General features: G+C 43.2%; 1 protein-coding gene across 6 annotated transcripts in view; it reads right to left on the bottom strand.

Moving 5' to 3' along the window:
- The window catches only part of CADM2 (cell adhesion molecule 2), a 501666-nt gene extending 498811 nt beyond the window's left edge, over positions 1-2855 (bottom strand). For 4 of the 6 annotated variants that reach the window (XM_072994016.2, XM_072994018.2, XM_072994017.2 and 1 more), the window contains exon 1: positions 2194-2855. In XM_072994016.2, coding sequence (XP_072850117.1) covers positions 2194-2254 — 61 coding nt within the window. In that variant the 5' untranslated portion in view covers positions 2255-2855. The remainder of the gene's footprint in view (positions 1-2193) is intronic. The other 2 variants (XM_078390557.1, XM_078390558.1) reach the window with 1 other exon arrangement.
- Between the last annotated feature and the right edge of the window lie 15214 nt (positions 2856-18069).

Below are 18069 nucleotides of genomic sequence, written 5' to 3'. Positions count from 1 at the left end.
ACAGATACAATTTTAAATCACCAGTTTATTCTTAACACATTACGCACTGGATCCAGCGGGCTCTATCCTAAAAATACCAAGTTTCCCTTCAGTAGAAGCTATCACCATTATACTGATGAGAAAAATCAATAAAAGGCAGCTCCCCCTGCTTTTGCAGCAAACAGAACTGACAGTTCACATGGAAATGTAACCAGAGGTGAGGCAACCCCCTGCATGTGCCACCTGACAGATTCCCCAATAAATAATCCCATACAGCAGCACCATAGCAGCTCCTTCCACTATGTGTGGCATTGCCAGCAGCTCACACAGATCCATAAGAAAAGCAAATAGCCCTATAAAAATCAATGCAGTCACCAAATGCAATCATTCCACTTCCCTTCAGCACTGCTTTTTAAAAGCCTACTTCTTCAAATATGAAAGGGGAGGGCTGCAAGCACACAGGTTTCTAGGTACAGCAGTCACGGGCTCAAAAGGTTACTTCTGCTGGAGAGGGGGAGCTTCTACAGCCTTCCCTGGAGACTTCATCTCATGATACTGCAAGTGCACGGAGGCATGAAATACAATAAACTTTATAATGCTGCTACTGAAGGAGAGGAAACACCACAAGGTCACTTAGCTCTTTCTGAATTCCCCAAACACAACAGAGACCAAAACAATTCTTTTATCTTTGCCCCTCAGCTATCCTGATAGAGGGATATGATAACCATCCTGAGGAAACATGGAGAAGTTGCTGATGTCTGCTGACCTCATTTAGATCTCCAAAAGCTATCTAGATTATTGTTAGTACCCAAGAGTCCTTCATCCCAACACATTTGGGTATGTATGCACCCTGCTCCCGATCCTCTCTCGCTTATGGGAAAGGGAAGGAGAAAGGGGCAGTCAGAGCATCTCTGATCCACATATTCAAACACTGCAGCCATGCGCACACGCGCACGCACGCACACACACATTACCTTCATTGCACATTCCAGCATCACAGCCACATTCTCTCAAGAACAAGGGAATCTCTCTGTTGGCTCCTTAATACATATCACCCTTTAATTTGATTTTCAAGTGGCGAGACAGATAGTATTGGGAGCTGGAAAAATATGCAGCCTTAGCTTCCCACACTTCCCTTGCATTCCCTTCTCTCCTCAACCTTCTGTTTGCATAAAGACCACAGTTTGTACATTTTCCTCCCTGGCAATTGTTAAATTTCACTTGGTAGGTCAAGCGTCTGTGCCAATAGTGCACAAATAAGAAAGAGAAGCAGTGGTAGTGGGGAACAATGCATGGCAAAGAACGGAGGCTTGGTAGGGGCTCTGAGGATGCATTCCATATTATAGGTTATTGTACAGCGAGGTGGCAGCCGCGGTGGAAGAAACGGTTTCAGAAACCTTCCTTTGCACATCTTTCAAGTCTCCCTTTCCCAGTAAGCCACCCAGGTCTCCTCCTCTCTATCAGTGCAACTCAGCTATAAAGCATTTCAACCCTCTGGGATGCTGTTGCAGAGCACACGTTGTTCTTCTCCTCCCTGCATTCCCCTTCCCACTTTTAAAGACACACTCGATGGGGTGAAAGAGGGTAATAAAGAGTGGCAGAAAGGGAAGGTTACAAGGGGTGCTGCTAGACTCCTGGGTGTGGGGGGGGGAGGGAGGGAGGGAGGGAAGGCACCAGGGAAGGGCCATTAAGGGCGGGCAAGGGAGGATTAATGTTTGTGCAGCACTTTAGGGATGGAAAGCGCTTGGACGAGAGGTGCTGGAGGAGGAGGAGGACGCGCGGGCGCCGGAGGGTGATGGAGAGAGGAAATCGGGGGGGGGGGGGGAAGGGACGCCAGCGCCCGGAGGAGGCGAAGGGAAGGGATAAGGGAGGAAGACCAGGATTAGAGAAAGCCAGACATGCGGGGAAGGGATGGCGGGGAGGTGGACGGGGGAGGCGGGAGAGAGATTTCACGGTGGGAAGACAAATGAGGGGCAGGTTGAGGGCAAGTCCCCCGAGGGGCTGGGAGGAGGCGACCCGAGTGGGACTCAAAAGGGCAATAGAGGGGTCTTCCCGAAGCACCGGTGGGGGGCAGGGAGGGGGTGTCAGCAAGGAGGGGTCCGGGGTGCCCCTTCGGCCCTCAGCCTTTGCACGCACAGCAGACAACCCTGAAGTTGGAAGCCAGCGGGGGGGGGGAAGAGGAAGGGAAAGGGGGGGGACGGGCGGGGGTGGTACCTTGTATGAGGATCCCGCAGAGGCTGTATAAGCGCAAGACGACGCTCGGCTTAAGCCGCATCCTGGGGGGTTCCCGCGGGCTGGCTGGGCGCGAGGCAGAGAATCCCGCAGCCGCTGCTGCTCCCGCCGCCGCTTCCTCCTCCTCCTCCTCCTCTTCTTTTTCTTCTTCTTCTTCTTCCTCCTCCTCCTCCTCTTTCCGGGCTCGTCCTCCCCCCAGAAAGAGCCGCCCCCGCCGCCCCCGCCGCCGCAGTGTCTCTCTCAGCCTCTCCAGCGGGGTTCTGAAGAAGAGGACCAGGGTCGCGAAGGTCCGCGGTGGGGCGAGCGGCAGCCGGCTGCCCCCCTTTCCCTCGCCCAAGCGATTCGCCCCCCGAGCCCGGTCCTTCCGGGGAGGAGGAGGAGGGGGGGCGGCAGGCACGCTTGCACCCAGCCGAGAACCCACGCGCGCGCACACACACAACACGCTCTCCTTCCCTCGCGTTCTCTGCCCCTCCTCTCTGCCGCTGCTCCTTTCCAAGGGGGGGGAGGGGGGTCGGCTGCTCTTTTCTTGGCAACCCGGGAGCGCTTCTTTCTTTCCCGCTCGCCCGGTCGGTCGGTCGGTCGGTCGGGATACTGAAGAACCAGACGGGCAGCTGCAGCCCTCGCGCGCCCGCCCGCCTGCTGCTCCTCACGCGCTCGCGCTCACCTCGGCTCGCGGGGAGACTGCTCCGCTCGCTACACGAGCCGCTTTCCCAGCTCTAGACACAAGGGCAATCTCAGCGCGCACTCCTCCTCCTCCTCCTCGCGTTCTCTCCCTCCCTCCCTCTCTGCCTACCACGTTCCCCCGCCTTTCGCGCACCAAGCCCCGCCTCTCCCAAGGCACGCTTCTGTTTCCCTTCCCCTCCCTCCCCGAGTAGCCACGCCTCTAACTTTCCGAGCCACGCCCCTCACCGAGATTTCAGACGTTCCTCTCCACCACCCCTCCCACCTCCCCGAGGCCGCTCGCATAGGCACGCTGTCCTCTGCGTCCTCGCCTTTCCCCCCCCCACCACCACCACCAGGGACGTGAGAGGCAGCTGCAGCTTTCCAAGGGAAGAAAGAGGATGTATCCTGGGCAGCCAGCTTTTGTCAGCGGGCAGCGATCTCCCCCCCCCAACTCCCCAGCTTGAAGAGGGATGGAGGTGGGGGGGAATCAAAGCATGTGGGGGCAGCTCTGGGAGGGTCGCCGGATTTGAAGGCGATGTATCGCCTACAGTTCCCGCCTTCTCTGCCTCAACTTCGGAATGGCATCTCCTCGAGCCTATGGGAAAGGCGGAGGGGGGTGTTTTCTTGCCAGCCAATGGACGCTCTGGGAGGAAGAATAAAAAGGTGCGGAAAGGCGGCCGGAGCAAAGTCGCTGTCCAAAGGTGGTTCTGAAAGTGGCTGCGTCTTGACTTCGCGGTCGGAAGCGAGGCGAGCGCCCGGCGGCCTGAAACGGCGCCCGCTTGAGAAGCAGCGAGCGAGCGAGCGCTGGGGAAAATGGGTCACCCAGCTGCCGGCGGCGGCAGGAGCAGGAGCAGGAGCAGCGGCAGCAGCAGAAGAGTCTTAAAAGGATAATTCGCTGCGTCGCCGAAGCGAGGGGACGGAGAGCTGACTGCGCTGTGCGGATGATGGGGGGCGGGGAACCCGGGGGATACACGCGAGGGCGGGAGCGGCAGAGGACAAAAAATGATATGGCCCGTGAGAGGCACGTGTGGAAGGACTGAAAAAGCAGAAGTGTCCACAAATGCCAATGCGTGTCAACGGAAATGCTTCGAGAGGTAGAAAACAGTCCACCAGGAAGCCTCGGATGTGAACTGAGCTGGCCTCCTCTCTCTCTCTCTCTCTCTCTCGGGGTCATGCCAGCCCAGCGTTCAGCTCTCGGCAAAATGCCTAATGAAAGCGGAGTCCTGTTGTCAATGCAAGGGGGACCCGGTTGCAGGGCTGTTGCTGTTCTGGGTCTAACTTCTGCTCTGGAGGGAGACGTTCTTTGGATTTACTCAGTGATGAAAAATAACAATCATTTCGGTGCCCTTTTATTTTATTTCATTTTAATTTGTTGGTTTCCTTTCCCCGAGTTACTAGAGAGTGCTTACTCTGACCAATAGTGTCAAATACACCAGCAATCAAACATAAAAACAGGTAGGTAAAAACGAAGCAATAAAATTGGTGAAACGACTCCACTGCTTGCCTCACCAACAACTATAGAAACGCAGAATCCATCCATATGGGTCTTAGAAGCTATGTGATTGTTATACAGGGATAATTAGGCAATAAGGCCAAGCATTAATTTCGAAGCTTAGACTTTACATGTTCTCACCATTGTCCTTCCTTATCGCCATAGAAATGCTTTGTCTCCATCCTGAAAAATTCCCTGCTGTTCTGTTATGCAGAGTTAACACTTAGTGACAGTAGCTCTATGTATATTTTACTCTTGTAGAGGAGACTCACTCATAGATGCAGGCATGGGACCATCCTTCTGGATCCACCCCCTACATCATACCCCTCTGCTAGCTATGCTTCTCCACTTCCTATGTTGAGCTGCTTGCCAACTGAGACACCATGTGGCCTGGATACCTGCATGAGCATTCAGACCTCCATGTTCAACAACATCAAATGGGTGTGCAAGGGGAGGAGAACATAGGAGCATGGTATCAGGGACAGGGACCCGCTCCTGTAACAGATTGCTTTATACATGAGTGATGTGCACATTAGAGCTAGTATATCAGAAGACAATCCACAGATGACTCGAGAGTACAATGACTATTTACTTTAAATTTTTAAAACATTTTTCCTTAAAAAGGACCCAAGGCAGCTTACATCATTGAAAGACAATAGTCATATACTTGTTGTTGCTAAAACAACAAGTATACAAATATTTAAAAAGAAACAAATACCACTCTGAGAGATGGTGAACACAAGTAGTAGAAAGACCCAGTCAGAGGAGTAATGCATAACAATTAATCAATCTACAATGGCAGTGTACAGATTGACCAACTGTATGTGACACGGATACGGAACGAGCTGGCAATGGAAACATTATCAACAGGATCCCACCCAGCATCTGATTTCTAAGCAGCTTTGCAGGTGCATTCCCCGTGTCGGTGACTATCTGGGTGCACATACCCATCAACAGTCTGTTTCTGGCACACTTCTGGCTACATTTTCTAATGTAAATGGTAGTGAGCATCAATTACTTATAAATACAAATCTTTATAGTGGGGGAGGGGGTTAAAGTGCATTAAACTTGTTCCTCGTATAAGGCATCCTAAACCATTGAAGAAGAGTCTCAATTTATTCCATGTGTTAACGGGTCCTAAATAGTATCCATATACTTCCTCCAAACAGAGCAAAATTATCAAAACCATGACTATATGTCTCTTAAATAGAGGCCCAGTAGAATGGCCAAGTAACCACATAGGGGGTTGTTATACAACCATGCAGCTATGCTTATGTCTGCACTGCATTGTTTATCTTACTGTTTAGGCAGCTGGAAGACACATAAAGCGTGTCAGTGATAACCATATAAAATAGTTTCCATAAGAGTTCAAGAAGAAAAACAGAGCCTTTTCATTAATGGCACAATCATGGTTGTAAAATAATAGATTTACAGCATCCATTTTGAAGATGTGGATGAATTTGAATCACACTAAAGATGATACTTCTGGAGTGTCAGATTTTTGGAGCTGATGCAGGTGTCAGATTTTGCACTTGAACTTGTTCTGGAACTGCAGGAGCCCGCTTCTCGTAGCTTACTATGTGCCAAGCCAAAATCTGTGGGGCCAGATGGCCCAATCACTTGCCAAAGCTTCCCACTCAGAGATAGCAAAAGTCTCCCAAGTCACATTTATACATGTCCTGATATGAGGGCTTAGAGTGACCTTTGGATTTCTTGTCATCCAGAGTTTTACCACAAAAATATTTTTCTTTCTATGAATGCCTCTTGCATCCTATGCACCTGCTCAAACCAAGCAACGCTCACTGTTTTAAAATAGGGAAGAGACACCTGGCAGATTTTCCAGGAATGGGACATATGTATCAATGATCTGTGCTTGCCAGATAATGTCAGAAATTTGGTGTAGACAGTAAAGACAGAAGCTATTTTTTGTTAAGTTTTTGTTTTGTTTTGTCTTGTCTTTTTTTTTAATAACCAGAAATAATCCATGCCTGTTGCCATACTAAAAGGTACTGAGAACACAAGGCTGGCCCATTTGCAGTGTGGTTTTTATTATTAGTATTGGCATTATTTCACCATTTATCCGAAAAGGAGTGAGAGATTGTCCACAAAAATATCCTCCGAGACAGATTCCACATAGGCATAATATCAGTGCCCCTGAAGAAGGTGAAAGCACAATAGCTGAAACGTGTTGGGCTTATCTTTGAATAAAATATTGATACCTATTTTACATCCGGGGACTACCGTCTCTCCTTGCTTGACAGCTTCAGTGGATGCACCAGTCCTTTTTGTTATTATTTCACAATAACATGACAGTAACCCCAACACTGCACCTATAGAAGTATTCATTCATTTTCTACTCACCATGCTTAGAGGAAGCATGTATCTTCTCCCCTCTCTGTTGTACTTTTCTACATCTGGAAAGGGGAAAGTTTACAGAGAATATAGTCCTTGTATACAGCCTCCACATACGAGTAGTAAAGTTTCTTTTCCACATGTAGGAAATGACAACTAGGAGGGGAGTATTTGGGAAGGGAAAAACTGAATATTCTTTATTTAGGGGGAATACTAAAACAACACATTATTTGTGACCTTCCAAAATCACTGGCAAAAAAACAAACTGTTCCTATGGTTTGGAGGACAGATGTTTCATAAAAGCTTTTGTTCCTATACTACCTTTCAATTTTAGTACCAGTTGTGTTCTGTATCACTCTTTTGATGTAGCTATTTAGGACAAAGGTCAAAGATGATTATTAAAAGGCTAAGTTTTCCACACTTAAATAGGTCAGATGAAATCAGATCCTTTCCATGTGTCCTTCCATTTAGATATAAACATTTGATAGTTTTCAGAATCTGTACTCTGTATTGAATTTATACATGACAAGTAAATGGTTTGTTCACTAATTGTTTTCTGAAAGATACGTGTTTCAAAAATATACAATTCATTACAGTATGACAGCTGTTTTTTCTTGAGCTCATATAATGGGTGTAACAAGAATAGATTTCCTGCTCTAAAAATGGGTTGGAGTAGATTATTTTTAAGGACTGTTCCAGCTCCTGTGATTCTATTATCCTGTCCATGTTTCTTTGGAAATGACTTGGGGGTAGCAGTACCAGTTTCTGCTCTGATTTTATGATACACATTGGCCAAAATCCTGTTGCTTAGTATGGTAGATCTTGCTAGAATAGTCCATTGAACCAATGGGAATTTAGCAAATCAACTCCTCCTTAGGTTCCTTTCATTCAAATTGACCTTTGTATACAATTAACTTGCTTATCTGCTTATTGAATAGTGTATAAGTTCCAGAACCATTTATGCTATATTCTTATGTTGTGTGGCATCAAGTTGCATTTCACGTACTGTATACCATTTTCAAGTATGTAAGATATTTAAAGAGTGCTTCTACCAATGGCATGGCCAAACTGGGATTTGAACTCAGGTCTCCTCATTTGAACTCAGTTGCATCACACAGGCCCCACAACTATTTCTAATGCTGGACCCATCTTATATATTGAATTGGCTGTATCCTTTCTTTCAATAATTCTTTCCCCCAAGCTAGTAATTCTTGCATACCATTTTCCTAAAAGTAGCCATGTATTTCACCTATGAATTTTAGAAAACAAACAAACCGCGTACTCCCTTGGATATTTACTGCAAGTATTATCTGCTCAATGGTATCTTGAGTGCCGCAGCTTGGTTTTTTGTATTCTTCACACATTTTCATGTCTATATCATTACATTTTACACGGCAGCCTTTTGACCTTTCTGAAAGCAAGGAAATGTTTAGTGTAGCAATTAGCACTCGGTAGAAGTAGATGTGAAATATAAGGGATATGGGTCATCTTCTACTAAAAATGGTTGGTAGTATCTTGGATGTTGCCATGACAAATTGCAGCGATGGTGTTTGCCTTTGGATAATTTGATGATTTTTAAAAATACCACCACATACTATAATCCCACATTCTTTTTACAGTTCAACTAGCCATGGTATTATTTCTTTATTTGTATCAGAGCCTTCCACAATTTAAAATTATGGATGGATATGAAATATAGGTAAAATTAAAATGAATTAAAATGTTAATTAGACTATTTTTGACCAGAAGTGGGCTTCTTCTATAGTGTTGTCTTAGCCACTTGCTAGAGCTTCTTTTGTACACATGTTGGGGTATAAATGACATGCACATGTCCTGCATTAATTGAATTTCTCCACAGTCACAGAAAATTTGTCCTGTATCCAAATAGCCCCATTTTACTTGATTATTTTTGATCTTCCTATTTCTCTTGAAAGACTATTAAGTGACTTCCAGATGGTCCAGCTATAATCTTGTTCTGATGGGAGACATTCTTCAGCATTCATCCATGTGGCAGTTTGGCTTGTTTTTGTTCTCCATAGATTTAGCCTAGCTGCTTCTGGCTTAATATTTATAGTTTGAGATGTGTGCAGAAAACCTTTCCTCAATTTTAGTCATCATCTAGGGGGTTGGTACCCATGAAGTGGATGGTCTTGGCTCTGTATTACCTTATTTCATTATTTGCAAGAATCATTTTTTTCATTCATTATTTGCTAGCACTGTTATATTAACCTGAAAGCACCAACACGTTTTGCTTTGATGAGATATGTATTCAATGATGAGTATTAGAGCATCCTAAAACTGGTCTTTTACCTCCAGTTTTGCACAGAAGTGTCTAATCAATAGACTGTGAACCTGCCATGCAGATATATCATAAAATCAATTTCATAGGTGTTAGTTTCTCACTACAACAAAGTAACATTAAAACTGTCTAGGTCTACTCATGCATCTCTTTGTCACAAACACAATTTATCAGTACAAATAAATACTGTATATAATCCCATCACTAGTTCTCAAAAAGACTAGTTCACCAATGGCCACTATTAGTTAAAGAAAGGCAAGGCCAGTGCTTTATCATGAAGATTGTTTGATGGTGAAAGATAGCCACATACCTTTATGCCTTGAATTTTTCCCTCATCAGATTCTTGTTACTCTCCCAAATACTTATCTGAATATTCTTATTTGTTCTAACACTGCCAGTGAGACTTGTTTGGCTGCTTGCTTGGCAGGAATACATATTGTCCTGCTCCTTGAAGCCCTATCACCATTTCCAGGCTTCTGTGATACCCACTGGCAGTTAAGAGTAAGGAGTATACCCCTTCAAGATGCTGCTGGACTGCAGTTTTCAACATGCCTCACTATTATTTGTGCTGGCTAAACCTGACAAGATTTGCAGGACCAACAACAGCTGAAGGTCCACCCATTCCACACCCATAATATAAGTGGACAAAGGAATGCTACAGATCAGTGGTTCTTAACCTTGGGTTACTCAGGTGTTTTTGGACTGCAGCTCCCAGAAGCCTTCACCACCCGCTGTGCTGGCTGGGGTTTCTGGGAGTTGCAGTTCAAAAACGCCTGAGTAACCCAAGGTTAAGAACCACTGCTACAGATAAAAGCACCTCTGATGCTTAGGAAAAGTGTAGGGGATGTGCTTTCCTACTGTCTAATGGAATGCAGATGTGCCCTATCTTCGTAGTGACACATTTCAAGCTTCATTCGGAAGGGTCAGAAGTCTTTGTTCAGTGGGCTGAACAGAAAATACTCTCCCCACTTCTCCAAATAAACTACTTGGTGTTGATGTCTAAGGTTTCTAAAATGGTTTCCCAGTTCTCCTGCCCTCTTCCATTCTCATCTTTGTTTGCATTCTTTCTACTTAGGCAAAGGCAGTGCTACATTTTCAGCCATGAGCAGATCACTTTGTTCCTTATTCTACCAATATAACCCTAAAAGGAAAAAAAAGAAAACAAACAAACAAACCCTTACTCCACCTCCTTTCGTAAAATACCAGTTAGTTTAAATTTAGAAAAGAGTGTGAATATGAGATGTTATTTCTTCATAGCCACATATTTGTAGAACAAATAACTTTGCCCATTGTGAGTGGAAGCAAATATATAAGGCTTTTAAATCTGGATTTGAATTCTATGAGCAACCGGAGACACTGAGAGAAGGCAATGAGCTTCTCAGTTGTGATTGTAAACTTGTGGATGTGTATCCATGCCTAGGCAGGTAAGGCTAGTTGAGCAGGCCAAAGAAATCTTTTAAAAACCGGGGAGCAAAGAATAACCCTTGGGAGAAGCTGTTAAATAGATTAACAATGTAACCCATCAGCAAAAGATCAACATCAAAAGGCAGGCAAAAGACAAGATTAATTATAGAGAAACTGATACTGTTCTCTATTTCTACACCTTTCTCTTTTCTCAGGATGATGTTTCTTAATAATTCGTTACACTGTTGATGAAAACCTCCTGTAGTCTGAACTTCTCTCAATTTTTTTCCTCCTCTCCCTTTTGAGGACAGCATAAGTTTCAGAGACATTTGGAGTTTTAAAGGACAGCTTCACTGTATAATAGAAGTCAGCTTGTTCTAAATCTACTGTTTGTTTTCTGTTGACATTACTGCTAGTTTCTTTTCATTGACAAAGAAATTCAGTATCTGAAAATCCTACTCTAGCAAATAATTATTGCAATTATTGCAAGGTGCCTGTGTACACCTGCCCACAAACAATTGACTCAGCTTCAGTAATGATTTTCTTCAAAGTAAAAGTGCTGTGTGAGATGCTGGATATTTACTCAGAAGTAAGACTCACTGTTTAGTATGATTTATTCCAACAGAAGCACATGCAGGCTTTCTATTTTAGTTAAATGTACCCACTTTTGAAAATATGTTGACCCATGTGTTGGAAAGATGAGATCTACAGCACCTAGTTTTGGCTTACTCAATTGCAAAAAACAAATATAGCCTGTGTGAAAAAGAAAACAAAATGGTAGCATCATTATTACAAAGGGATCACATTTCAGTCATTTTTGTAAGAGCAAAAAATCCAAGGCAATGGCTTATCTAATTCTGAAGTTTACTATTCCCATACAGCCTTTGAAGAATGCCATTATTCCTTTTCTGTGCCAAAATCAGAAATCAGAATTCTTGCAAATTTCTGTTCAGTGACACTGTCCACCAAGTTTGCTGTTCACAAGAAAGCCTGCATACAGAAAGTGACAACTCTCTAGAATTCTTCTATTATTACTGCCCCCCATACATTTGTTCCCATTTAGTGAAATTGTTAAATGCGATTATTTCCCATTAATAGCCCATTTTCAATCAAAGTTGCTGCATGGGGAAAGCAGCATTAAAAAGTGCCAGGAATTTCTGACTTTCTGGAGAACCAACTACATATCCACCAGCTTCTCTTCCCTTCCTTAGCGGAACTATTTAACAGGAAATAAGCAGCAGCAAAAATGAGAGAGCAGTTGCAACCAGATGGATTTGCAGTGAAAAACATTGTTTTAAAAAAATCTAACTCAAAGGAAAGTCTGTGAGCTTTTTATTCTCATACATATAATTCTACTTTAGCTCAGTGGCTTGGGTCTCTGGCTGCAAAGTTTATGTCCCCACTGTGTTTCCTTGAGAGAGGCTGGACTCAGTGATCCATAGAGTCCCTTCCAGTTGTTGTTGTTGCTGCTGCTGCTGCTGCTGCTGCTACTGCTGTCATTACTACTACTACCAACAGGAGTACTTGGAATACTGCTCTGGGCGAAGGGTTTCATCAACATCTCCCCAATGAGTCTTGCAGAGCAACCCATGGGATTAATGGGGACTATGAAAGATGGGGAGTGTTCCAGTTGGGAGTGCCCCCAACTGGAATCAATGCATGTGTGTACATAGCAGGAAGTTACATGTGAAAATTATTACATGTGAACATTCAATCAGGGTGATAGATGCACTTCATTTTTCCATGCACATGGGTCAGGTTGTGTTTTTGTCAGGTACCTTCTGTAAATTACAAACTCCTCCTGCCAGAGTTTCTTTCTGCTTCTTATTTCCTGGAGTTAAGCTTTATATGTATTCTGGTTGTAGCCTACAGTTGGCTTTCATGACTGCTCACTTAAGAAGTTTTCCTCTCTTAAAGCCTGACATTGCATCACTTCTATGCCTTACTCTCCAGTTGGATCTCATCTGGAAATTTTATGCTGCATTCATTACTTACTCAATGCTTAGGGTAAGTAACGGCAAGAGCAAGCCACCTGTTCTGTAATGGTATCCCTCCTTAAAGCTTTCCCTGGTTCTTCTCTCATTACAACAAACTCTATTACAGGTGCTTCTTGATCTGGGCCAGTCATAAGCCTGCCAGAGCAATTTTATCTCTATTGTTGCCCAAACAGAAAGACTGCACCTTACTATAATTACGTTAAATTTCCTAATAGGTTGCAGGACTTGCTGATTATCACCCCCTCCTTTCCCAATGATACACTGTTCAGCAAGCTTAAGTTTGACGAAAGAGACAAAATAAGTTTATTTCATTTCTTCCTTACAGACAAAATTCACAACAATGCCCCTAATGTAACAACATGTAAGATCTAAGATTTGAATTACAATGCATTCTGTTTAAAACCAGCTATATGAAATACCAATTGCACCATGCTCAGGGAGTTAAGTTATGTGCTGTCAATTCAGAACTGACTTATAGCAACTCTAATGGGACTTTCAAGATAAGTGAGATATTTAAGGAATAGCTTTACCAGTTCTACTTTATCAGTGAGTTTCCATGGCTGAACAGAGATCTGAGCGGTGCTCTCCAGAGTGTGAGTCCATCACTCTAGCAACTACACCACACCCAATACACCAGCCAGAGAGAAATTCCATGGTGTCATGAACGTTACAATTCACTATCATTTTATTCTCTAAAGTACTGTTCCTATTTTTACAAAATCATTTTTAAAAACATCAAGAATTTGGTGAGCAAGGTGAAGGCAGTGGCCATTGGCATCAAAAAGGACTACAAACTTTGCAGCAATACCAAGTTGTTTTGCTTGTGCAGGATAGCAAAACATAACAATGGCTGGAATCCTATTGCTCCTAGGATCATTTGAAACAATGGAACTTAAGGAGGAGTCAACTGACCAAATCCCAACTGATTCAGTTGGCCTACTCTAGTGCTCCTTCTGATGCAATGGATTTCACCCCTGTAACATAGGCATGGAAAGAATACTTAGGCATGGAAAGAATAAGAATGCTGAACTTCTTGTTCTTACCAATTTAGACTGTCTTGACAGAATAAGACAGCATGAGAAGAAATTTGAAGCCCTGTGAGATTTTTCACATTCAGCTAAGAGCAATGCAAACAGCTTTTCCCATCCTCATTTTAAATGGTGAACCCCTTCATTCACAGGTTGTTGTTATGTGCCATCAGTTCAGGACCAACTTACAGTGGATCCTAATAGGGCTTTCAAGGTAAGTGAGATATTTCAAGGAGTGGTTTTATCAGTTCTACAGCCCCAGTGAACTTCAATGTCTGAGTGGGGATTTGAGCCAAAGCATCCTGACTATATATATATAGTGTAATATATTCATTACACCGACTATATTCATTACACCGCACTGAGTATACTTCATTCAGTGTAGTCTAATGAAATGGAGAAGGAAGATTGATATATGGTGGTGATTTACAGATGTTAAAAATTTCCCACACTTGATGTGATTCCTTTAGCATCAAGCAACTATCTGGCTTTGCTTGGTCTTTTACAACCTGATTCCTATAAATGTTTACTTATAAGTAGCCTTCAGTTGGGTTAATAGCTTTCATCCTAGAAAGATATGAATAGGATTGTGTCTTGTTATATATGGGAATAAGAAATAAAATGAAGCTCTCCTCTCTCCCATATTCCTTTCTGGTCATTTCTTCCTTCTCAGGCGAGTGTCATCCTTCTCTGACTTATATTTTTGTGCTTCATAAGTTTGTATACATCGCAGTGATTGATGGAAATATATTTTAAAAGCAAAGTGTGCTGCTTTTATTTTAACTTACTTCCAAGATGAAAGTCACCATTGTTTGCCTTGGACCAGCGACAAAGACCTTGATAACACAGGCAAAATAAACTCATTTTAAATCACATTTACCTTCAAATGAATCAAGTTTTATAAGAGTGCTTCCATTATGCAAACACAAGTCTGGATTACTTTGCCAGGGAAGCATGTTTTATAGGTATAACATGAGCTAAAATACTGTTGTGCTAGAGAGTTGTTTAAAATAGTACACATGTGAAACTTTATTTATTGTATTCATTTCTGCATATGTACACCCCTGTCACTGCAAATTGCACCTTGGAATAACCAGCAGAGGTGGCCGGAAGGAGGGAGGGAAGATGTCCCTGCAAAGGTGCTTGTAAAAAGCTTGGTGGCTTGTTTCCCTCTAAGAATGCTTTTCCTGGTCTGTAGGAGTTGGAGAGGAGGACTCTGATCAACAGGCTGTGGCAATGGGCAATGAAGCCCTACTGTTGTGTCCTGGAGAATTTCTGCCCAGGAAATGTTTGTCCCAGTTTTTCATGTGTGTTGAGTCCACATGGGGAAGGACAGCAGGTTGGTCGCCATGGAGGCAATGGGGAATGGGAGCTAGGGATGAAAATTAATCCCTTTTGTGAGCTCCAGCTGCCAAGAATCCTCCACCTCTTGGAGCAAAGAAGGGTGAAAAGGGAAGCCAAACACTTTCTGGGACTCATCAGGCAGGAGTGAGTGAGAGATACTGAATGGGCATAAAGGGGAGAGCTAGAGGGAGAAGAAGGTGGTAGAAAAGCACATCCCAACCAGACTGCACCCTAGGACACACCAACATAGTGTTGCACTATGTGTGACCTGCCCCCTCAAAGCCTATACAACAATCATCCTTGCACTCAAGCCTAATGGTGTGATAATATTTCAATGAAGTATAAAAAAGTGGAGTGGGGGGGGGAAGGAAGTGTACTTGAGAATGCAGAAAAGCTACTGAAATAGCAATGCAAGTCTTCCTCTTTACTCTACGGTGCCAAGAAACAGCTGATAGAGTGGCTGCAAGGGGATATGCATACATAATTAATTACATGCTGTCAAATAGATTCTGAATTATAGCAACCCTTTCCAAGTTTCCGAGAGTATTCAAAAGTGTTTTGCCATGCTCTTCTTCTGGAGGTGCTGTGGAACTATTTAATTCCCATTGGGCCTCCTGGGAGAAAGAGGCAGCCTACTTGCACCAGGCTATGCAGGCTGGCTCTTCCTCACAGAGACACAGAGAACTCCTGACCTCCAGCTCCATAGCCAGGTACCTAACTCACTGAGCTATCCAGCAGGCTATGTGGGTACACAGACACACTTGTCCAAAGACAATGCACATGCCTATTTAGAAATCTTTAGACAACTCTATAACAGACAGACAATTCTGTAACAAAGTCTGCGGGGACATGAACATTAAACAGCAGCAGCAATAGCCAGTAGGTGTTTTGCAACCTGTGCATTAATATCTGAGTTGCAGAGTTGACGATCACTCTCACTTTGTGGGAATGATTTACATTGACATGACTCAGACCAAGAGTCAGCTGGTGCAGCACTTTATTTTTATTTTTTATGGGACAACGTGCCTGTAGTGAAAGCCCAACAAGAGTGACTCGGCCACACACAAATATGAAGACCCCATTCCATGGAACAGTTTATATAGCTGGACCCCCTAGTCTGGTAGGACCTTGGCCAACAATGTTGTGACATAAGCAAACAGTAGTCTGTAATGCGTCTGGTACTGAGTTAAGGGTATGATCACTTAGTGGTGACTTGTGGAACAATCTATTTCCTGGTGATCACATGACATATAGGCAATTGGACTCCAGCTTGACCCCAATCAATGCCCAAACTGGATTTTTGGTCTAGCTGCGCAGATTCCTAATTTTGGGGGCAGGGCTGGAGTGCTTTCCTGGCAGACAGAAGAGACACTTTAAAGGTCACATCACTCTCAACAGAGCAATCCTTTCTGGTGTGATTGGACCTGTGTCTTTTCAGCCATCTGATCACACCACAAGTCATCTTAAGTCCATCCTTATTCACAAGAAGAAGGTCAATGCTGTCTGTGGCTCAAGCCATTAACTCAGTTGAAATAGATCAGTCACTTTCACAATAAGGTACAGACAAAACTAAGCGTGTTGGCAGTCCATTTACCAAGGGTTCTGAGAATCTCAACAGTCAGCATAGAACAGCAGGAAGGAGGCAAACTTCCATATTGTGTCCTATAATGGCTGTGCTGGTAGCACATATAGAATTTTTAGTTCCCTGCCAACCATTCCCTGGTATTCAGCAGTTTCCAATTAGCACTCAGACAATCTTGAATGCTGGCTGTACTTTTGTTCTAATCTTTTCAACCTGCATCTCTCCTGAAGACAAATGAGCTTCACATTTACGGCACTCTCTTTATATTCTGATACTGTCCTATCTACTGTGCTTGAGGTATTTTTCCTCTTCTCAAGGTAAAGCATGCCACAATCAAGTAGTTTATACTTCACGTTTGTGCTCACTTCCAAAGACATTTGATGTTTCGATGCTTAGGAGATCCAGCTTCCCTAGTTAATATGACTGTTTGAAAACAAATTAAAGCAAAGCAAAGCAAAAAAAAAAAAAAAAAAAAAGATTGGAAAAAGTTAAGGCTCCCCTCGTGGTGATCTCTTTCACCTTATGAAACTTCTTAACTCTTAGAAGAGACTTAAGCTTCCCAGTCAACCAATTATTTTGCAATAAGAGGGTCTGGCCCCAATGGTTTTCCATCAGCCTCCCAATATTTAGTTTGACCTGGAAAAATAGTTCCCAAATGCTAGTTAAGGATTAAAATATGGGTGCTGGAAATTCAGTCACAAACACTAGCTGCTATCCAGAATCCTGATAAAGACTAAATTCATGGGAAACAAAGGGAAGTTGGAATGCTTGGACTATCAGTCTAAAGTAATTTTGTTCAAAGCTTGCTGGTTGTAATATGTAACCTCTAATCCTGAACGATGGCAAGGCATGTGTTTCTAGGTAGGGTTTACAATCAGATCTCACATAGCTTAATGCAGAAAGCAGCCAGTCAGCCATGAGTAAGCAGATCAATAGCTGACATCCGACACTTTCTTTTGCCTATTAGCCAGCTTTTCTTTCTGAGTTCTTTTATTTATGGCACCATTCAGATTTGATAAGACTGCAATTTTTCCCATTGTGACAACTAGCTGAAAATAAATATTACATGGCTACAAATATATTTCCTTTATTTCTTCAGGGAGAAACACAGAAGTCACTATATTGTATATGGACGTTTATTCCCAGAAGTGTGCTCTGTTGCATTTGCTTCCTATGCTATCCAGGTCTGATGTGCCAATTGTATTTATAGTTATCACATTTCAAAGGCAATGAAGGAGGTTGATTAAATAATTATAAATCTTCACAATAGCTGTTTATTATGGAAAAGGTAATATGAGGAAAAAGAAGACATTAGAATCTCTCTTTTACTCAGCCTCACACAGCTTCAACTGATACACTATGTGGATAACCTGTCATTAATACATGCTTTGCAATGGAATTCTGAGCCCTGAAGTTTGATGGGTCTTAAATGGCATAAAATAGCTTCCAGTATCACTATTGTGTTAAAATGTCCCATATTCGTATCCGTCAAGGTTTCTGCAGTGTAATACATCATGTCTCTGGGCATTTCTTTAAAAATATGTTATATTCCACATTTTGAACCAGAAAATACTTCACAAATTCAAAATCTAAACACATAAAAAAGGAAAGTGATAATTAAGGGGTGGAAAGCCAAAACAATTTACCTATATATCTGTTTTTGTAAAAATATTTTGAGTCCATTGGAGAGTCAGTGT

Source organism: Pogona vitticeps, chromosome 3 (assembly GCF_051106095.1).
Source record: "Pogona vitticeps strain Pit_001003342236 chromosome 3, PviZW2.1, whole genome shotgun sequence".
Classification (NCBI taxonomy): Eukaryota; Metazoa; Chordata; class Lepidosauria; order Squamata; family Agamidae; genus Pogona; species Pogona vitticeps.
The sequence above is the reverse complement of the archived record's forward strand: the minus strand, read 5'-3'. Positions and strand labels throughout refer to the sequence as shown.